Source organism: Microtus pennsylvanicus, chromosome 15, assembly GCF_037038515.1.
Source record: "Microtus pennsylvanicus isolate mMicPen1 chromosome 15, mMicPen1.hap1, whole genome shotgun sequence".
NCBI lineage: Eukaryota > Metazoa > Chordata > Mammalia > Rodentia > Cricetidae > Microtus > Microtus pennsylvanicus.
This window is the reverse complement of record NC_134593.1, coordinates 72297895-72321477: the sequence shown is the minus strand read 5'-3', so window position 1 is coordinate 72321477 and position 23583 is coordinate 72297895. Positions and strand designations below refer to the sequence as shown.

The 23583-nt window shown below is 37.0% G+C and overlaps 1 protein-coding gene across 2 annotated transcripts in view; it reads left to right on the top strand.

The window, feature by feature from the left end:
• Nalcn (sodium leak channel, non-selective) overlaps positions 1-23583 on the top strand; it is a 261873-nt gene that overhangs the window by 101548 nt on the left and 136742 nt on the right. For both annotated transcript variants that reach the window (XM_075948960.1, XM_075948959.1), the window contains exons 11-13: positions 1654-1785; positions 17135-17302; positions 20565-20756. In XM_075948960.1, coding sequence (XP_075805075.1) covers positions 1654-1785; positions 17135-17302; positions 20565-20756 — 492 coding nt within the window. The remainder of the gene's footprint in view (positions 1-1653; positions 1786-17134; positions 17303-20564; positions 20757-23583) is intronic.

The window sequence follows — 23583 nt, the reverse complement described above, 5'->3', positions numbered from 1 at the left end:
GACTGCACCTGGGGCTTACATGGCTTGTTCAGGGGTACAACACCAGGAAATGGTGAAGTCTCAGCTGCAGACAATTTGGCTACCCCCAACTGGGCTGGGCTACACCCCATTCTGTTAGAGAAGGCTAGGTGAGATGATGCCTTGGACATCTTTCAAGTACACTTTATCTCAGGCTGAGAATTATGTAGGTTCTTTCAGTTGCACTGCTAAGGAACTTGTCAGTCAGGTCATAGGGCAGGGACACACAGTGTCCATAGTATGGGGAAGAAAAGAAGCCTCAAGAAGAGATGATGTGACTGCTTTCTATGTTCTGCCTCAGAAAGGTTTTGCTTTGGGGTGTTAGCAAAGCCTATGCAAGCTTTTCTCTGAAGCCTTACTCACCACCTATCTCCACTTTGTGATATACGTTTATCTGCCACAGGACGGATCTCCATGTCTAAATGAAATGGCATAGTTCTCGCTCCATGCCTCATTCAAATTCATATTCTCTCTCTTCCTTTATCAAGCTCTCGTGCACTCTCTCCTATTTATGAGTCTTTAATAAATTTCCTTCTAGTACCAAAAAAAAAAAAACCAATAAAGGAAGAGACCATATGGTAGCATCAGTCCTGAGCGGTTGGCTCTCTGTGTCCAAAGCCTTCACACTCTCTTTTCTCCACTTGGATGATCTCTTCCTCACAATGCAGTAAAATCACAGAATAGACTTCAAACAGACTTAGTGGTAGAGCTTGGTTCTGATGCATTCTGTTGTGTGGTCTTGAACAAACAACCTAAGTCCTACGAACGCTGTGTATAATATATGTCACATATACTACTGTTTAGAGCTGTAGCATTAACAGACACAGCATGAATAGCATGTACATAAATGGCTTGACACATAATAAACATTCAACACGTGGCAGCTACTGTGATACCTGTTTTTAATGCTTAGTTAGCTCCACTCCAATAAAGAAAATGGACTTGGACCAGATTTAATCTTCAGTCCTGAGTCCAGCCTTGATTCTTATGTGACAGTGGAGAAAATTACTTAACTTCTTGGAGTCTCAGTTTTCTTATTCGTCAAATTAGAATAACATCCTAGGACTACCATCAACTTTAATTGAGTTCATCTATGTAAAATTCTAGAACAGCTCCAGATATAAGCTCAACAGACAGTCATTATTCATTACAAGATTATTTTCAGAATTTATATAAGCAATAAAGGAAAATAAGTCTTCTGTTTCTCCCTCTTTACAACTTTATAACCATCAGCAAAATGTTTTATTATTCTCCTTGATACCAAACAGACATGCTTGTTTTTCAGAATAACCATTATGAAAACTATTTTTCCATATATTCACAACTCAAGGTCAAAACAACCTACTGTCCAAGATTCAAGCATATACAAGTGAAATTAAATGCATTTTCCAATTCTAACTGAAGATTTCTGAAACTATGTTCCTCTACATCTTTAACTCACTGAAAGAAATGGCTTCCTTTGGTCCCACTATTGAGCAAGAAAGACACTGATCAGTGGCCTTGGAAATACTATTTTTCACTGCCATACTGTCCCATAGATGTGTTGTCCCTCAAAATATATCACCACTCACGTGTCAGTTAGTGGTGAGGTTTGTGTCTTCGTGAAGAATTTACCTATCGGTTTTGCCTCCTCAGAAAATGATGCGGTCATCCGTTTTCCACATGTTTATTCTGAGCATGGTGACTGTGGACGTGATAGTGGCCGCCAGCAACTACTACAAGGGAGAAAACTTCAGAAGGCAGTATGATGAATTCTACCTCGCAGAGGTAAGTCGCTGGAGGTATGTGCAGCAGCACTATACGCAGAGGAGCCTCGTCAAGGGCCTTTACTTGACTGCCTCCTGAGCTGACCCATCATCTGCCACTTACGAGATTCCTCTGGTCACTTGTTTGACTCAGTTCCTGTCACCATGAGCCTGGACAGTCTTCTCCACAGCAGTTAAGTTGCCAAGGTAACCTTTCTTTGCCCTTTGAGTCTTAGTCCAGATCTTTCTGTTTTCCTAACAACCTCTCATTTTGTGTCCTTTTGTCATACTGTGGTAGCATACTTCGACTGCTGTACGTTATCCCAGGTTCAGAAACTCAGAAAGAGACTAGTCAGCTCCATTGTGGGGGAGGATGTGGGTAAACTGAAAATGCCACTACAGTAATCACTACACCAGAGGCTCAGGGGTTAACACCTGAACTAAGGATGCCAAATCACACAGAGGATGAATGTTTAAAATGATGGATGTGCTAATTGCCCTGATTTGGTCATTACACATCTGTACATGCACCACATCAAATTAACCTGAAGTCATTAGACTTGGGCAGCAATGAAGCATCTCACTGGACCTAATTCTTAATTTTTAAATTAATCAACTAATTAATTTTTCCCAGCCTGATCACAGTTTCCCCTCCATCCCCCTCTCTTCCCAGTCCCTCTCCCCATCCACTTCCTCCACCTTCCCTTCAGAAAAGTACCCAGCAAGCAAAGTGTATAAAGTTGCAGCAAGACTAGGCACCTCCTCTCCTATTGAGGCTGGAGGAGGCAACCCATCAAGAGGGAAGAGTCCCAAGAGCAGGCAACAGAGTCAGTGACAACCCCCACTCCCTCTGCCAGGAGTCCCACAAGAAGATGAAGCAACATATGGGAAACACAAGTAAAAAGGGCACAAGTGAGCGCCATGCAAGTTCTCTGGTTGGTGATTCAGTCTCTGAGAGATCCCACGAGGCCAAGCTAGCTTACTCTGCATATTTTCCCATGGTGCTCTTGGCCCCTCTGGCTCCCATAAAGCTTCTTTCCCCTCCTCCACAGGATTTCCCAAGGCCCACCTAATATTTGGCTGTGGTTCACTGCATCTGTTTCCATCCATTGCTGGGTGAAGCCTCTCGGATCATAATTGGGCTAGGCAATGATCTGGGGTCCCTAGGACCAGCCTGGACTCTGGTAAAGGAAATTGAGGTCTAATTCTTGAATATTTTTAATTGTTTTCAAAGACCACTGTTTTAAGTCTAAAGCAAATCTCACAATTCAATGGCCATATATTTATGGAAAAATGGATTGATTTATAGAGACCCATTCATTGTATAAAAGAGATATACAAATTTAATGATGCTACACTTCAAAAACCCCATATATGAGAAAAACAAACAAAACCAGAAAGCCACACTTTAATTTTGTTTATTAAAATAACATTATCATATAGAAAGCAATTTATTTTGTAATTGAGTTCTCTTTGGTACTCAAAACTCCCCTAATACATTAAAAATGGAACGGGTTAATAAAAATTCAGTTCACACACACACAAACTTTTCTGAAAAAGAATCACGCACATGCATAAGTTGAATATAAGCATCTATGTAGATGTTAAGAAACTTCTATGGAGTCATTTATAAACCCCATCCTCCTTGTAGAGCTCTATTTCCTGTAACAAAATCCCCTGATCCTAAATTCCACTGCCTAACAATAGCTGTGACATGGTATTGATCTGTTAGTTTTAGGTTACACCCTTACAGGCATCAAGAAAACAGATGGTAAACAATAACAGTGGTGAAAGAATGGAGAATCTCATGAGTAAATTATATCTACATAAACACCAAAAAGGTAACAGCTTTGCTGCAAACTCAGCAAGAAATATTAAGTAGAAATGGGCTGACAAGGTAGCTAAAGATACTTGCTAAAGATACTTCCATCCAAGTCTGACTTCAGTCCTCAATGCGCAAGTTGAAAAAGAGAAAATCAATATAGGTTATACTAACATGTGTCATTGCACAAATTTGCACACAGACAGAGATATCCAGTCATATAGATACACAATCAAAATGATCAAATGAATGTAAACATTTTATAGCATTAAAAAAAAACATGGACTTATAGTGACCACAGCTGCTCAAAAATAATCATTCAGAGGCTTAATATTAATTATAATTGCTTGACTTATGGCTCAGACTTATTATTGGCTAGCTCTTACTGGTAAATTCCAATAATCTGTGTATCACTATATGACTTTATGGCATTACCTGTTCTCTAGTATATCTTGCTGCTCTGGCAGCTCACTGGCAACTCTGTCACCCTACCTTTCTTCACCTGATTCTCTGTTTGGATTTCCCACCTAACTATATTCTGTCATGCTATAGGCCAAATCACCTTCATTCATCAACCAATAAAAGCAACACATATTCGCAGTCTACAGAAGAGCATCCCACATCAGGGATGTTTCATGATAAGGTTTTAACATAAAGAACGGATATGGATGGGAGAGGTGGGTCCTCACTGAATTTTATTTCTCTCAGGTAGTGAGAAGTGGATGGACATTGAAGTAAATGGCACAATAAAATGGGAAGCTTAAGTAAATTGGGAAGGTTAAGCCAAATATATTATTATTATTATGTTAATTATAATAACTATTATGTTATAATATTATTATGTTAATAATAATAATAAAAGACACCTCAAGTGCAGTGTTAAAGATTCAAACAAATTTTCACAATATGGACTTAACAGTGACATCACATGAAAGATAATAACTGCCCTGAGTCTTACATAAGAAAGAAGAAAGTCAATGTTCAAACTGACCCAGCTTTAGAATGGGAGAGCTGAGAAACAAAGAGATGGGAAAATAGGGGTGACTCACAAAGCAGATGAACTGAAAGCAGGTGGCTCTGGTTGGCAATGGAAATTGATGAAATAGAGAAGAATGAAAGGAAAATAAAATACTCAAGATCTCTATATGATCAAAACAAAAATTTGATTGAAATGGGTGAATAAGTAAGTAATCATGGCCTGAAACAGGAATTCAAGACTTCCAGTTGCACCATAACTTTGATAATAAAGCATAAAAATTAGTGTGTTGTGTCAAGATTGATGGATTAAAGATAAGAATGAGGTTACGACAAGCATGCAAGGAACCACCATAGCCTGAGAGTTGTTGAGTTCTTAGACAAGGTGCATGAGTGGTTGATGGAAAGTTGAGTAGACAGTGGGGAGATGGAGTCAGAGGTTGGTTTATCCCGATGGAATTCTATCAAGGGGTTTCTAGGATAAATGGATGGAGCATCTTTTCCTTATCCACTTATTGTATGCCACAGAACATAGCAGCATGAACTCCCTCTTGTACAAAGGGATGTGTGTAGTAGAGAATTATGTAATATACTTGGGAGAAAAACACTGGAGGCAAAGACATGTGCATGAAGTATAATCTGAACATGGAACTTGATAAAGTAGAAGGAATTGTTTAAAATAGGGGTAGAGACATAATGCTTACAAGGCCATGCCATAGAGGCGAAAATAAAGATTCCGCATTGCACAAAAGAATTACATCAGAAGTTTCAGGAGTGATAACCAGCATTCTGGAGAACAGAGATGGTCATGGTAATAGGATATTGCCATTCTCTCGAGGAGCACCAATCTCTCCTGCAGGAGTGCTAATATTAGAGATTGCATGGGCATCACTTCTGTATTCTTCCCACAATAGATACTTGTTATACCATGTGCTAGGGAGTAAATGAAGTGGCCACATACCCTGGAGATGACTTGATCTTTCATTATACTACAAAAATTGCAACAAGGTTTCAAAGAATTTCTATTGTGGAGTTCATTAATTGATACTTAAATTCTGGTAGAGTCTTGAGGCAGGTGATTATTCCTTGTCAATTTTCATAGTTTTATTGATAACATTAAAAATAACAACCATAGAGCTAAGATGGGGTAGCAAAACCAGGCAAAACCTGAAATACTTTTATATATATCTTAACTTGTTGTCCTTTTCAAATCAATAACACAAACTTGAGTTTAAAAATGAGCCATGTCTTGAGGTAAATCCTCTCTACATAAGTACCCATTGCTAATCACATGATATTGAACATGTAAAAATTTTAGGAGCATAGATTTTGTAGGAAGTGTTATTGCAGCATCTAACATGAACATCAAGAACAAGGAATATGCTAGGAAGACAATTCAGAAGGGTATGGACGTGTCTTTGGTACTGGTGGTGATGGTTTCATAAGCATGTATGTATATCCAGCCCAGCAAGTTAATACACTATATAAATACACCTTTTACATGTCAAATGTTTCTCAATAAAAAGGTAGATAATTAAATAAATAAGTGCAATGGCTAACTCTTTGAAATCCTGGAAGGAAAAGCAAATAAGTAAGCTAGGCATATCTATTTACTTAAGTAATCTACAGACATCGGCTTATCATTGAACTACTTAAACAATTAAAATCTGTTCCAATTGATGGACTGACTTTTGGTGTTTGAGTTTCTCAGAATATGCTTGGACTTCCTTCAAATTCTCATAGCCCACCTTTTTAAATAAAAAAATTGTGTTAACTCATAGTGATATATTTTGAGAATGGATAAGTTGTTCTAGCTAAATGTAATTTTTAAACAAATATTTTCTTTCAGTTTAAGCCAAAAATCACAAAAATTTCTTGAAGAGCCAAAAATGTCTGTTAGACTCTGTAGGCCAACAACTCTCTGTTTGCTCCTCAACTCAGCCACCTTTGTTCCGATGTGAATGTGGTCTCAAGACAGCTGAATTGTATAAAAGTCTATTTACAAAATTAGCAATATAGTGGATATTGTATGAGCTACGGTAGCACAGAGCTTTCCAAGTAGAATTCTCAGAGCTCCCACTTTTTGGAAAACCTATTATGTTCTAAGTACTTTAAAGAAATTCATTATCTCATTTAATTCCCCCAAACAGCTATGATGGCAGCAGTTGAAGACAGGGAGTGTAATGGCTCTGTGTTCAGGAAACAGCGTTATGTAAGCGCGTTGAAAGCTGAACTTTCGCACTGTGTCACAAGAGGTCATGAGGTTTGAAAGAGGCAATTTCTTTGTTAGAGTTCTACATATTATAGAATAAATTGTTTAGGAAAATTCAAAATAAACCACTCAACCCATAACTCACAGTCTAAATCAACTTCCTTTGAGGATGAATTAAGCTGCTTAGCTTCTGTTGTAGAGCGATAGACTTGCTCTATTACTTTGGATTAATATATCTAAATTTAGAATTACCTAAGAAACAGGAAAAAGATGTTTTTATTTCCCAGATTATGCTTTAACATAAAAGGTATAGACCAATTATCTGGTTAAAAAATTACTTTTCATTTTCATCCAGGCAATACTTATATATGTGTATTTTAAATATAATTTTATGTTTAATCACAAATATTAATATTATTGGCATTATTTTCTGCTCTATGGTAATTTGGATATTTGTATATTCATTAGAAGACTGTCCACATTAAAAATCCAAGTGCTACATGAAGTCCTATCACAGGAGGTGAGCAATTTTAACAGAATTTCTCATTTAAGAAACTCTGTTTTTCAAATGAAAAGAAGGAGTCATAATTTACCACTCTGTCTTTTCCTGAATAAAAACCTAAACGTGGCCTGGAGGAAGTATTCTTGAAACAGACATTCAACTTTCTAGGTGTATGTTGTTTGTCAAGCTTAAAATATCTCTCCCAATTCCCTGCCAGTATACACACTTGAATGCTATATTGTCTTTATTAAACTATTATTTTATACCTAAAATTGTGTAAATAAAAATAATGAACCCAGGCAGTGGTGGCGCACGCCTTTAATCCCAGCACTCTGGAAGTAGAGGCAGGCGGATTTCTATGAGTTCGAGAGTTCGAGATCAACCTGGTCTACAAGAACTAGTTCCAGGACAGGCACCAAAGCTACACAGAGAAACCCTGTCTCTTGAAAAAACAAACAAACAAATAAAAAAGAAAAAAAAACAAAGGAAACAAATAGAAAATTTGTTGTTAGGTGTATTTTGGCTGTGTATCTCAAACCTTACATCTCTGCGAACAGTTCATGTACCAATCCATATTTCTGACAGCTCTAAAATCATTCTCTACTGCAGTAGGAAACTAAAATATCTATTAAACTGACTTTTCAGAGGTTATATGTCATAATCTAGCCAATGTGTTGATTGTTTTTAGAGTTCCTATAGCTTGAGAGGATGAATATATCTTTAGAAAGGTTGTTGTTCAAGCAACATGGTCCTAAGACTAAACTTGTCTTGCACTGGTAAGAGTTGGGAAGGACTGAACTTCTCCATGGTAAATACCTGGCATGTCAAATACAGCCCTCAGCCTTCGTTCATTATGTAAGGTTATACTTCTTCATCTTTGTCTATCATTTCTGTTATGTGAAATGTCCAGTCTTTGAAAAATCTGCAACTTTTAACTTTATTCTTAATTATTAGTCATTTTATAAACCAATCACATGGACGATATTGCATAAAAATATTTGTGCTCACCATTATCTTCCTTTAAAAGTAATTTTTTTCCATTTGCTTCAGGGTATTTGTTCAGAAACAATGAATAGACAGAGTAAGAAAGTCCCCTGTGTGTCCTTTCATCTTATTCTTCTGCCTATTCTACTGAGAAGTATATTCATCACTCCAAAGTATGTCTTTTAAGAGTATCAAATATCTACAAAGAGTTTGGTTTTATCTTTCATTCTTTATGGCCTTTGAAAACACTACTATTGATCCCAGTACTGGATGCTTATTTGTTCCACAGATAATGGCATTGTAGTCTTCAGTGGCTTTGCTTTTGATCTTTTGCCATAAGATACAATGCTTCTCTGAAAACATTCTCATCTCTGATTTCATGCCACATTGGGGAGAGGCTTTGAGGAATTTCTGTTTGTTTCTTTTTCTCAGAGCATATATCTTGGCTAGAAACTGTTAGAGTACAAAATACAACCATATTCAATTTTTCTAACTGTGCTTGGAAACACTCATTCTGCCTATTTATAGTTCTGCCAGATTGTATGAACAGATTCATTTCATACTATGTGGTCATTCTCATTTTAAATTTTATCATTTTTATATAAGAAATCATTGTAGATAAATTAATATGCCCAGTCTTGATTACTGTAGAGAATTAGCTTTTTTCGTCTTCTATTTTCTTGCCTCCCAAATATGTGAACCTGGCTGTTTTTCAGTTATCTGGTGAAGTGCAGATCCTCTCCATGAGTGCAGCTTATCTCTTAGTTTTGAAATTATTGATTCCCTTGGTTTCCATGAGGGTTATCAGTTTTAATAATGTAAGACTTAGTAGTCTTTATTTTTTAATATAAAGTCAAGTATCTTGGATATTTAAAATTGCTTAAGTGTCAGGGAATCTGTTTTTCTGATATTATCCACTAAGAATGAAAGAAAACCTATGTAGCTAGTTCAGCACATGAAGAATATCAGATAAAACTATTTGCAAGAAAAGCCCTTAGCAAACCACTGAGAAAAGCAAACTTTATTACTTACCATTATAAAGGTATCTATGAAAACCTACAAATGACAAGGATGAATGGTGGAAATTCATGTCAAGACGGAAGTAAGCTGTGTGTATTTCCTGTCACTACTTCTGTCCGGTATTTCCCTGGAACCTAAACTAGAATAACAAAAGCAGAAAAAAAAACCCAAGAAGTACTAATTAGGAAAGGAGAGACAAAGAGAAGGAAAAGGGAAGAGAAATCAGAGAAGAGAGCACAGAACACTTTCAATGATGCATTTCTCAGTGTAAAAATTCCAAACAAACCTGTAGGCATGTTCTAAGAAATAAGAATTTACAGTAATGTTGTGGGATGTGGAATTAGCATACTAAAGTCATAGTATTTCTACATCACAATAATGAAAAGTTAATAGACAATAATTTATTAAAAAATATTGAAAGATGTCTAGGTATACATTTCACAAAATATATATAAGATCGTTGGGGAAAATTAGAAAGCATTGGTGAAACGTAAGAAAACAAAAAATTTAAAAACTCAATAAACATATCGTTAGCAACAATTAAATCTATGTATAAAATACATTTATTTTGGCTCCCAGCTCAAAAATTCTGGTTTTTAGTAATGGGGAAAACATGACTCTGGGAACAGTCCATTCTGTGTGGAACCTATGGTAACAGTTCACCATATAACCATAAACCAGAAAACAGAGAGCACAGGTCAGAATCGGGGCAGTATAACCTTCAAAGGCCCAGTCCCAGTAACCTATTTACTCCACCAAAGCTTCCACTAAAGGCTCCATAACATAAAACTAGTGCCATATGCTTGGAACCAAGAGTTTAAAATATGAGCCTTTGGGGTCATTCTAGATGCAAAGCATAACAAAGGCACACCTGAGTTTAGACCTCATAGTTCTTACGGTGTTTGTGATTGAAATGTCAACCAGTGCTCACATTTGTAGCTTATGATACAGTCAACCTCATGAATCACCTCACTGCCACAGACAACCATTTACAGCCCCCACGTCTCTGGTGCACTGTCAGCGTACTAGATAATCCAATAGAAAACTTTTGAAATAAATGGCTAAATAGTGCAGCTTATCATTATAGAGGTGTTACTCTGTCTAAAACTGATAATGTTCCTAAGGCTGAAAAAATTCATAATAAGATTAAAATATTTTAGAAATATATATAAAAATAATTATTGGAAAGAATTTAGCTAATTAAAGTTCCCAGAAAATGAAATTAAATTTAACAATAATGTTAAAGATTGCTGCTATGAAAGGATATGCTTTCATAATTTGATCATTTCTTCTGATTAATTTACTTCAACATAGGTGTCAGAATTTGTTGGAACTAAAATAATTTATTCATTTAACTTATTTTTATTCTAACAATTATGGTAAGAGCAGATGGTTCTGAAGGAACACAGGAATTACTCGAGAAAAAGAAGGCTCTCTAGAAGGCGACAAAGCAAGTCTACACTTTATGAAAGCCTTTCTGCTTCCTGCGCATCTCACTCACAGATGAAGCAGAAGGTCCAAGGAAAGCTGTGGAGCACTGCAAAAGATTCACCTCTTGTTGATCAGACATACGATGGCAATTCATTCTGGGTCAAGGACAAGTAGAACAGCTAAACCTTCATGATTGGAGACAGAGGCTGGGCAAGCTTCCCATTGTTATAGGATGAACAGTAAGATCTATTGCTTAGGGGTTATGACACACAGAAAGCTGTAGAAGTAAGAACAGCTCACGTGAAGGACCAGACCAGGCTCTCTTATGGACTGCTGACAAGGGACGCCGTATATAGTACCAAGACCAAGGACCTTCAAATGCTATTGAAAAAGACAGTCTAGGCCTGGTTCATCTCCATAGGTGCATAGTGAAGTACACTCATTTAAAATTTGCCACCATACATGTTCAGGCATCATCTTTGAATTAAAAGAGTGGTATAGCTTCTATTTTTTTATGTTTAAGTGTGCCATCTTCTAATCAGTTAATTTCATCCTTCTTTCCAAAATTTGTCATTCATCTGGCTATTCAACTTACTAGCCACATGAGTTCAATTACACATTATTTGAAAAAAATATACTATACTATCCTGAGGACAAATACAGTACTATCTTTTTAACAATAATTTGTTTAATTTTTGAAGTGTTTTCATAATTTATTTATTTTTGTTTTATGTGTGTATTTTCCTGCATATATGTCTATGTACCATATGCACACATCATTTAATTTTTAAAATCTGGATCCAATATTGGTAATTTTATTGAAGACAAGAAGGCCTTTTGTGGTATATATCAGATGTCATATGTGTTATAATAAAATTTAAAAAGTCGAAATAATAATGTACAAGGTTTAAATCATATAGACTGTACATTGCTAAGATTATTAATAAATTCTCTTATAATGACAGCAAACAAGATATACCTTTTTTAGGAGGGAGGGCTATTTAATCTTATTCATCCTGGTTACAGTCCATAATCTCGGGAAGCAACAGCAGGAACTCAAGCAAGAGGAGAGGCAGAAACCAAAGCAGATAAAATGGAGGAACGCTGCTTACTGGTTTGTTCTCCATAGCTTCCTCACCTTTCTCTCTTTCTTTCTCTCTCTCTCTCTCTCTCTCTCTCTCTCTCTCTCTCTCTTTCTTTCTTTCTTTCTTTTGTTCGTTGCTTGTTTCTTTTCTTCCTTCCTTCCTCTCTTCTCTTTCTTTCTTTCTTTCTCTCTCTCTTTCTTTCTTTCCTTCTTTCTTTCTCCCTTCCTTCCCTTCTTTTCCTCCTTCTTTTTGTTCTTCTTTTCAATTTTCCAAACCCAAAGTCAGCACACCTCAATGAACATTTAAAATAGCCATTCTGAAACTGTGGGCTTTCACATTGTGTTTTATGCTTTTACTGTCAAATATATACTTTATGTACTTGTTGTACTGGCTGGTTTTGTGTATCAAATTGACATAAGTAGAGTCATCAGAGGAAGGAATCTCAGCTGAGACCCAGCTGTAAGGCATTTTCTCATTTAGTGACCAAGGGAAGAGAGGCGAGCCCATGAGTGGTGTCATCCCTGGGCTGTTGGTCCTGAGTTCTATAAGAAAGTGGGCTGTGTTGTAATAGGAGCGGCAGAGCTGTGTCCCCAGCACCCTGGCCGCCTACTAGCTTATGCCCCGAAATAATTACACAGACACCGTATTCTTTTAAACACTGCTTGGCTCATTATATCTAGCCTCTTCTCAGCTAACTCTCGCACCTGGACTAGCCCATTTCTAATAATGTGTGTAGCACCCCAAGGTGCGCTTACCGGGAAGATTCTAGCCTACGTCCATCTTGGGTCGGAGTTGAATCACATCTGCCCGGGAGAGGGGAGCATGGCCTCTGCTCCAGAGAGCAGAGCTGTCGAGTCTGAGCTCACTTCCTCTTCCTCCAAGCATTCTGTTCTGTTTACTCTACCCACCTATGTTCTAACCAATAAAATGGGCCAAGGCAGTTTCTTTATTAGCCAATGACCTTCCTCCATCATTTCCCCTTTTTTTGTTTAAACAAAAAAAAGGAAGGCTTTAACTTAACATAGCAAAAGTACATATAACAAAACAGTTATCAAGTTAAAAATTACAATAATCTTTATCATAACTAAGGAAAACTATAACTATAACTAACTATTCTTCAACTCCATCAAAGACTCCAGAAAGATACAATATTACCTAAGCAAACAAGAAATAAGCAACTTTCAAACTCTAGAAATGACAGAGACATCTCACTGCCTTGACAGTCACCCAAAGTTCCTCTGTACCGTTGGGGCATCCATCTTCGGCCTACAGTCCCATAGTATCCAGCAGACATTTCCATGAAGCAGGAAATTTCAAAGGCAGTCACTATATGCTTGTCCTGAAGAATGTCTTGCAGACTTTTTCATGAATCAGGAACCCCGAAAGAAGGCAGAACAAGCCATGGGAATCAATCCAGTAAGCAGCCCTCATCCATGACCTCTACATCAGCTCCTGCCTATGGGATACTGCCCTTTTTGAGTTCCTGTCCTGACTTTGGTGATGAACAGCAATACTGAAGTGTAAATCAAATAAACCTTTTTCTCCTCAACTTGCTTTTTAGTCATGGTATTTCATTGCATCAATAAAAACCTTAACTAAGCGTCTTATCTGCAACAAAAAACAAAGGCAACAACATCAAAATCATGGCAGCATTAGAAAAAAATAGCATTATAGCTCTCTCATAACCTTAACTCATGTCTTTTACCAGTATTCTGTCATTCCTCATCCTCTAAGACTTAGCCTTTGACCTAATATTTAGCCCCTAATATTTAGCTTTTCTGGTTCTCTTGAAATTTAACCATCACATAAAGTGTATTAAGTGGGTGAAAGTTGTATCTAGAGAGTACTCTGTGGAATAGTCCTTTGTACTGTGTGAATATATGTCACGGTGATTGGTTTAATAAAGAAGATGACGGACCAATAGCTGAACAGGGTAAGGTTAGGCAGGGAGTCAAAAACAATGCTGGGAAGAAGGGCAGAGTCAGAGGAGTTCACTAGCTAGATGTGAAAGAAGAAATGTTAAGTTCATGGATGAAGTAAAATAGCCTTGGAGCAGCACATAGATGAATGGAAATGAATTAATTAGTGAAAAGTCTGAATTTTCAGCCCAGCATTTATAATTATTTAGTCTCCATGTCTGTGATTTGGAAACTGGCAGGCAGGACAGAAAAGTCTGCTTACAGTATTCAGTGGTTAAGAGCACTTTGCTGACTCCCCAAGGCAGGCCTTATACATTCTGAGGAGCAGATTAGAAGTGGGAAGGAGAGAGAAAGGAGAAGAGGAGGGAGGGGGAGCTGGAGTTGGCACATAAAATGAAAAAGAAATTTAAACAAAAATAAGTAAATAAGAGCACGTGTTGCTGCTCCAAAGGATCAGAGTTCAGTTCCCAGCACCCACATCAAGTCACAGCCACCTGCAATTCCAGCTCCAGGGTATCTGATGACCTTCCTGAACCCTATGGGCACTTGTACACATATATGTGCACACATATATTTTATAAATATGTGAAAAAGACTGTAGAATGTGGTCCAGATAAATAGGATGACATAATATGGCTCTGACTGTGCTGACCACTATTTTTCAACAGCTCCATTGTACATACTTCATCTATTATTTTGAGATAAGGTCTCAGCTTACTCCTGCCTCTCCCTCCTTGGTGTTGGCATTCCAGGCTCAAGCCACCACACCACTGCAGAGGTAAATCTTCTTTTAAAAAAAAGTCTAAAGATAAAAGGACATGGAAGTGTAAAATTTATAATGCAAATTTGTGAACTATAAACTAAATATATTCAGTACATTTAGCAGACAAAGATTAATGACTTTAATATAAAAAAATCTCCAAACTGATAAGAAACACAAAATAACACCATAGAACATTGGCAAGCTTATGAACAGTAAAATATAATTACTTTTAAAAGAAATTAACTCTGAGATATAAATACACACATTAACGCATGAGAAGCATTACATCTGACTGTGCTATTGCTGATCGAAGTTTTGAGGCAAGAGTAACTTTTTGACATTCCTGGGAGGCAAGTGGTTTATTATAAATATTTTTGGAAGTGATCTTTTACTTTCCAAACTTTAAAACATATGAATCTGGTTTTTGTGCTCTCTCCCATAATGCAAACTTTAAAAGCCTACTTATATGTATAAAATCCTCAATAAAACAGGCAAAGTAGCACACGATTGTAAAGCCAGCACTCTGAAGTTTAAAGCAGAATGGTGAAGGAGAGAGACCAGCCTGCCCTACAGTCTTGGAGGCTAAATAAAATTTTATTCAATTGTGATATGTAGGATGATAGACAGAAGTGTTTGGTTGCGTTTGCCTAATGATCCCTTCAAGTGCTTTCATGCAGTGAATTAAAATGGAGAATATTGGTGGAATAAGTAATAAACACCGTGGGAAATTATGCAAATGGACCAAAGTGAGTTGGGTCTCCTTCCTCTAATCTGGAGGGATAGGGTGTGTGTGAGGGAGGAAAGCAACTTTCACAACGACATTTAGAATGCAAGGCCTGCATGCATGGAGATACTGAGACAAGAACACAGTGTGTTAACAGAAACCTCTGACAAAGGTGAACGGAAGAGTTTATTCACATTTTCTTGTGATGTTAAAATTATCTCAAAGTTAATTATTATTGTTACAAGTGTATGTGTAACTTAGTTTGTTTAATATTGCTTATATGTGTATATGCACTGAGAGTGGGTAACCTATCACTGCAGAAGATCTGCTTTCCCTCTCTGTCATTAATTGTCTGTAGTTCTTAAGCATGAGGTCCTATGAGATTTTCCCCACCCATATTTTCATGTCAACCTGCATTTTTTTCTGGTCTTATATTAAGCACCAATATTGCTGCAATTTCATAGGTGCAGATTTCCTATCAAGTATAGAAGACCCTATCTCCAAGGAGACTTTCTGTTCCTCTGGCTCTGACAGTCTTTGGAGTCTTTGAACCTTCAGTGTGGGGTTATGTTGCAGATGTAGCAGTTGGGTCTGGGAATCTCTGTTAGTATTTTTCTACATTTTGACTAGTTGTAGATTTCTGTAATGGTCTCTGTCTGCTATACATAGAATCGTCTTTGGTGAGAGATGAGAACTAAACTTATTTGTGGGAATAAGGATAGTATTTAAAATGCAGCTAGAAATGAAAATGTTTTGCCTTTTTTGAGTGTTCACAGCGTGGAAATGTCCAGCAAAAACTAGAAAGCAAGTTGAATTTACAGACATGGTAGCCTTCAAAAATATCAAAATCCTTATGCATATCTAAATCAACAATCTGCATTGCTTCTCGTATTCCATTTCTTTTTATGTTTGTTTGTTTCTCTGTTTATTTTGAGACAGTTTCTCTGAGTAGCTTTGGAGCCTGTCCTAGAACTAGCTCCTGGAGACCAGTCTGGCCTCAAACTCACAGAGATCTGCCTTCCTCTGTCTCCCGAGTGCTGGGTTTAAAGGTGTGCACCAACCACCACAAGTATTCCATTTCTTAATGTTATTACTATAATTCCATTTCTCTACATTTTCCAAATATGAGTGGAATAAAATCCTTTTTTATATTCAATAATGGCACAGAAATAAAGGGATTTAATTTCTAACAATTTAAGAGTGTATGCTGAGACATTATAAAATTACAACTAATCCCAATATTCAGTTTCATGTCCTTTACTTAGAAGTAAATACAGTATTGCCTATTTTGATTCAAATTATAACCTATTTCAATAAAATAAGAAGTATCACCCTCCGAGCAGTTTAAGAATGGGAAAACACGCTAACTGTATTTGTACACTTTATAGTATTGTTATTTTTGATATTGGAATTTATGTGAAAAATTTTTAAACATATCATTTATGTATACAAATTTCTTAGTTGGTATAGATTCTCAATTTCTCTACTTGTTATATACCTCAAAATCTAGATGAATCAATAATGTTTTTGATGGTCTAATATAGGTTTAGTCTCTTGTTTTTAACTGATGTGTTTCAAACATATCTTTTTAAAAAAGTGTTAGGGCTGGAGAGATAATCCAGTGATTAAGAACTCTGGCTACACTTACAGAAGAACAGACTTCAGTTCCCAGCACCCATATCCAGAGTTCACAGCTCCCTGTAACTCAAGATGTATGCAGATCTGATGCCCTTCCTGGCTTTTGCCAGGAAACTACACTCATATGCACATATGCGTATACATACATATACATAAAATGTTTTATAAATATAAAATGTCATTGTGGGGCTTTTTAGTTTATATACAGTGGCCGGAACTCACTTTTTATAAGTATATGAGGAAATTGGGAATGTACAGTCTTAAATGTCAATCTTGGTGTCTCCTTGTTCCTCTAGGTGGCTTTCACAGTCCTTTTTGACCTGGAAGCACTTCTAAAGATATGGTGCCTGGGATTTACTGGCTACATCAGCTCATCTCTCCACAAGTTTGAACTCCTGCTTGTTATTGGGACCACCCTCCATGTGTATCCAGATCTTTATCACTCTCAGTTCACATACTTCCAGGTAAGACAACTAATGCCCATTTCCCAGGAAAGTGCAAATCATTTACCATTACAAGTACCTATATATTATAAAATACCTATATTATAAAATCACCTAATACATATGTACATCATAATATGACATTGGGGGATTTCAATGGCGTCTTAATTATTAGAAATAGTACCATAGCAAATTATAAACATTGATTTAAATTCCTTAGAATTCACAGTAATATATACAAATCTTTAACAAAACTGCTTTGTGGTTAACAAAATCTTAATCGTTTGATTTTATCCATAAAAACTCTGGAGCTAGATGCTGGGATGAAAGACTGCTAGCTCAGAGAGGCAGAGAATGCACCCAGCTGAACTTCCTCCACAGCCAATGCCCAGATGCCTCGCTACTCCTATGCCATCTCAAAAAATCTCCTCAAACTGACATGTTCCCAACTAGTGTCTACAGGTATGCACACTTGCATACATATGTTTATAATATATCTAGTTATAGTTAGCAATTTCTAAACCAAGTAAGATGGCAGAAACTTTCAAAGGAACTTCCAGTAGACTTCTGCCACTGAGGCACAGACCATACCTACCAGAAAGGGTGAGTGACCCGCTTTTATAATACAACTTATAACACAGAATGGCAGAAAAGGACATGAAACCATAGTCTGCAAAAATTAAAAACAAGTACCCAGAAACCCAGACCAACAACTGGCCTTTTATGAACCAGAGCCTATTAAGATGACAAGGTGCTTTGCTGGCTCTGGCTTTTCCATATTGTCTTTGGACACAAATGCCTCATCACTTCTAGGGTTCTGTCTTGATCTTTAGGAACCATTAGTGAAGTAGTTTGTTACAGAATTTTTAATGTATCTTGAAATCTCTGTGAGTAAACATGCATATCAAATGTAATAGCTAATCTTGACCATTATCTTGATTAGACTGAGATCCAAGTAGTGTATGTTAAGGCACACTCTGCATATGCCTGTGTGTCTGTGAGAATGTTACCAAAGAAGATACAGCTAAAATGCCATCTAGGTGGTAGCATCACATAGTCTAGGCATGCAGATGGATTAAATCACCATGATGGAGTAAATCCTCTCAAAATGTGAGCCAAAATAAATCTTTTCTCTCTTTAAATGTTTTGTTCAGAGAAGCTTTAGTTATAACAAGAGACCATTGACTAGTACACTGAACACGCCTATGATTGGTTGTTCTTGGATATAGTTGTCTGGATATGAACAATTGGCAGGGACATTTTAATTATGTCCACGTTAAGGGACATAATTATAGATGATAAGCCCGATAGTGAAAACAACGAAGTATCTTGAATAAACCTATTAATCAAGTTAAGAAGAATATCAGCCAGGCATGGGATCCCAACCTTCCAGAGATAAAAGATAAAATTGATGATAAAATTGAATGGCATGCTGGGAATGTGTCAAGAATTACATAAAAACAACTAACAGCTAGACCACAAAACATCCTCACAACTTATTCGGTCATGTATGCAGTTCATTTATTTGACATACTGCACAATGTGTATCCATTCTCACAGTAGGGGCAATAAGGTTCACCATCCATTCTCACAGTAGGGGCAATAAGGTTCACCATCCATTCTCACAGTAGGGGCAATAAGGTTCACCACCAGTGTTTCCTGTTATATAAAAATCTAGAGAAGTAGATAAGGCTTCCTAGATGGTAGAATTCAGAGACTGATGATTGTATGGTTTCATGGGGACTCTACCTACTTCTTTACTTTACTTTGTACTGACTTCTTTCTTAAGTAGACTTATTCCACACAAAGATGGTTTCCAAGAAGCTTGAGCCTTCCATGGTTCTTACAAAATTCTTGAGGATAGCTCAGGTCACTAAATATTCTTGCCAGGCCTATGGCATAGCTGTGAGCCTCCGCCTAAGCCTCATGGATTAAGCATACAGCAGAAATGATTTAACAAAGAAAAGCCAGGGAGCATAAGAAGATAGTACACTAGAAAAGCAAAAACCAACAAGCTATTTTACATGTCTAAAATATTAAGATCTCATTTTTAAAATATTTCAAATAAGATATCCATTTCTTCCAGACAACCCTGCGTCCTATAGATGCTGAGTCATTCAGAACTGCCCTTCTATGTATGATGTCTTGTTTCTGCTAATAATACAGTTTATGAATTTAGTGTTTCTAAACTTGGGATACCTCCTATGATCTATGGCCTGTCACATATTAATTAGCAACATTTTTATTTATTCCTTGGAGGTATTTGAAAAAATGATGACACCTTACGCTTAATGGAAAATGTCATTTTTATTTCAGCTTTTTATTACATGCCAATATATACTTTTTAAAAAGATTTATTTTTTTATTACATAAGTATTTTGACTGCATGTATGTATGTGTGCTATATGTATGCCTGGTGCCTGTGGAGGCCAGGAGACAGTGTCAGATACTCTAGAACAGGAGTAATAGGTGGATATAGCAATTTGATGTTGGTGCTGGGAACTGAGTCCATTTCTTCACAGGAGCAGCCAATACTCTTAACTGTGGAGCCATTTTTCAACCCCTCAATTTATATTTCTTAATTATATTCCCCTTAGAGCTTCATCTGTTTTCTGTTTGTATTATAGGTACCATTCCACCTGTTTCCATTTTTAGGGCAGAGAAAGAGAAAATAAATATAATAAATATATCTAGGGCATCTTTGATTCACCATGCCTATAGTTGCACAAGCCTCTTGTTTTTTTTGGTAAGCTTGAACCTAGACTGTTAGAAACACTCAGCTACAGAATGCAGAGGCAAAGGGTATAAAGTAGAGTCTGTTGCCCTGGGGAATCACTTGGCTAAAACCCAGTAGAATCTATTTAAAGGAAGAAGGAGAAGCAGATGTTTAGTAGGAGTCTGAACCTGTGTAATACCTACCTACGAAGGCTTATTGAGGAGATATTAAATAAACTAATGCTGAGTGAAATGTTTTCTTTAGTATTAAGAACTGGAAAAATATTAGTTTCATGTCAACAGTATGTACTAGTTAATGCCATTTTGAAAGATCATATTGTGTGTTCAAACAGTTGCCAATGTTTGCCCTTAATTCCTGATTTTAGATTTACTGTGTTCTCACTACATGCTGAAGATGTCTTAGTTACCTTAAATTATTATTATTTTTAGTCTCTAGATGAAATGGAAAATTATGACATTTTTACACAGTAACATGAAAATTGATATTTTAATATGGATTTCTTTAATATTCTTTTTCTGGCATGTATGCCTTTTTCTCCATGACTAGGTTCTTCGGGTAGTTCGGCTTATTAAGATTTCACCTGCATTGGAAGACTTCGTATACAAGATATTTGGTCCTGGGAAGAAGCTTGGAAGCTTGGTGGTGTTCACTGCCAGCCTGTTGATTGTCATGTCAGCCATTAGCCTGCAGATGTTCTGCTTCGTTGAAGAACTAGACAGATTCACCACATTTCCAAGGGTGAGAGTCTCCACATTTTCAATGGCCAGTTTAACCCATTGTTCTTATTTTAGCAATGATAATTAACACCAAAGGAATTTCATTTAGTCATCATTCAAAACTATTTTCATATCTTTGGTAATTTGAAATCATTAAATTTTAGTATTTTGATTAGTCTCTTCTTCAGGGTAAAGTTACTTCAATACATTTTCAGCACCATCAGAGCATACATCAGTTTTAAAATTTTGGAAATAACATTTTGGATGCCACAAAACATCAAAAAGAGAAAATGGGAGCAATGGTCATTTGTGACTGATTTACAATGTATCAGGAATTTTAACTAAAGAATCCATTTTTGTGAGATGTAACCTATTTTAGATTTATTTTATAGTTCCTCTTTTTATGCTGCATCTAATCTAAAACAAACTTGGGATTGTCTATGTAATTCAGAGGCTTCAAATTTGAGATGACTTTACTAGATGATTAGACTTCTGCATTTGTGTTAAAATTCACAAGGGGTAAGGAAAAAGTAACAATAAATAACTGTATAAACAGGACTTAGGATTTAGTCCCTGACTAAGATGATCCATGTAGACCAATAAACATAACAGTACAGTGACTGAGACAAAACTTTTTTTTTCACCAAAAATAGAAATAAGACCGATGTTTGTGGGACAAAGAATCATGGAGTAAAACAGGATAAAACAAGTTCTTTTATATTAAGCTTTGGTAGTAGAAAGTTTTATACTTTTAATGGAGGTATTAATAAGATAGATTTTAAATAATTTTGTTTAAAATTTGTTACTTAGCTATCAGTGTTAGAATTTATCCTTTTATGATACATATTTTTATTTATACATCCATTTGTTGCATACTTATAACAAATCAGTAAAATGCTAATTATACCTAGGATATTATACAGAACTAAACTTTAGATCCTTCAAACCTCTCAGTTGAGGGGGGGGGGACCAGCAAATAAACACACAGCTACGCAGGCACAAAACACTCTCTAACCCCAGAGGGAGACCCGTGACCAGGATGGAAAAGTCCAGAAAGGATAATTGGATCAGATGATCCCAAGTGAGCAGATGATGTAGTCACAGGTGCAAAAGGTCTAATGTATGTTTTCAGAGGAAAGAGAAAGAGTAGTTGATAATTGTATTGGTCAGGGTTTCTATTGCTTTATTAAACACCATACACAAAAGCAACTCAGGGAAGAAAGAGCTTCCATATTCCAGTTCACAGCTCATTGAGGGATGCCAAGGAAGGGATTCAAGACAGGGACTAAAACAAAATCCATGAAAGAATGCTTCATACTAGCTTACTCCCCATGGCTTGCTCAATCTGTTCTTATAGTACACCAGCCCAGGGGTAGCACTGCTCACATGTGAGCAGAATCCTCCGATTTCAGTCACTATTACAGAAAATACATCCAAAGACTTGCCTACAGGCCAATTTTATAGAGTCCCAGATATGTTTAGGTTTGTGTCACGTTAATAAAGCCCAGCCATCACAATAGCCAGTGGTGAGAGAAGACATCAGAATGAGGGGTGTATGGAAGGGTGAGGTTTAAAACATGCCATAAATAAGACAAGAGCAATGGGATCATAGTGAGGAAGAAGGCAAGATCCAGGATATGAGCACAAAGGTTGGTCTGAAACAAGTACTGAGACCCAGGAGACAAGGTTGTCAACGAGACAAGGAACGAATGAAACTCACAGGCAAGCTATTCACTCACTGTGCTGTTCAGGCAGAAGCAGCCCTCATCCCCATCACTCTTGCTCGTGAAGAATAACATGAGGTGAGGACATGTGACTATGTGAGGCAGTACACGGTGCACAGATCCTTTTCTTCTGAGAAGTCATGACACAAAAGGTCTTGTCTTTCAAAAGCCAGGAGACGGTTGTCAGAAAGAGTGAGGATCCAGGCATGGAACTGCACAGATCTAGAATAAAGAGTACTCTAGTGGGGCCCCTGGCAAAGACACCTCTAGCAAAGGCACCTGAGCCAAGAAAAACAGCTGTGCCCTTGAGCATGGCTTTCCAGCGGAGTGGGACTGAATCCGTGATTGCGATGTAAGTCCTAGATGCATACCAATGCAACTGTAATGGCCCAGATGCATACTAACATCGGCCGGGATAGGAGTTTGCCTGTGATGCATTCTGATGAATGCACATAGGTTTCTCCACAGATGGGTCAGATCTGCTTCATGTGATTGAAAAATGTAAACAAGGAAAGCCCCCTTCTCTTCCTTTAGCTCTTCATGAGTGCATGGCTGTCTTCAACTCCATACCGCTGGAACTGATACTATCTTGGTAGAGGGATATTATATGTCCCTCTAATCTAATTTGGAACACTGTTGAAGGCCATGTATCAGCTGCTTTTCTAGGCACAAGGAATTCTACATAGGAAAAAAAATAACAAAAGATAGCTCTGTCCTTTACAAACCACCTTATTTTAATTTCATACATTCATCTTTTACAGTTTCCTCAATATTTATATCCTTTACCCAAAAGCTTTTTTAATGAGACATATTTTGAGCGCAGAAGTTCCAACTGTTAGAAGGGTAATGTCACCATACTGGTCATCTTAAGGGGCACCTTGTAACCAGTGCATTAGTATTTCTAAAGCACATTTAGACAAACAAGTAAAGACATTACATAAGTCTCATATCAGACCATATTTTGCCAATAAATTAACTGTTTTGAAGAACATGCATTGGGGATTTTCAACAGTGTTTGGGCTCAGGGTATATGAGTTGGGCTGTGTACCCACATGATAATTCAGGAACTTGCCTTTCTGCCGCATGTTTCAATTTTACCTCTGGTGCACTGTATTTTTAGCTGTG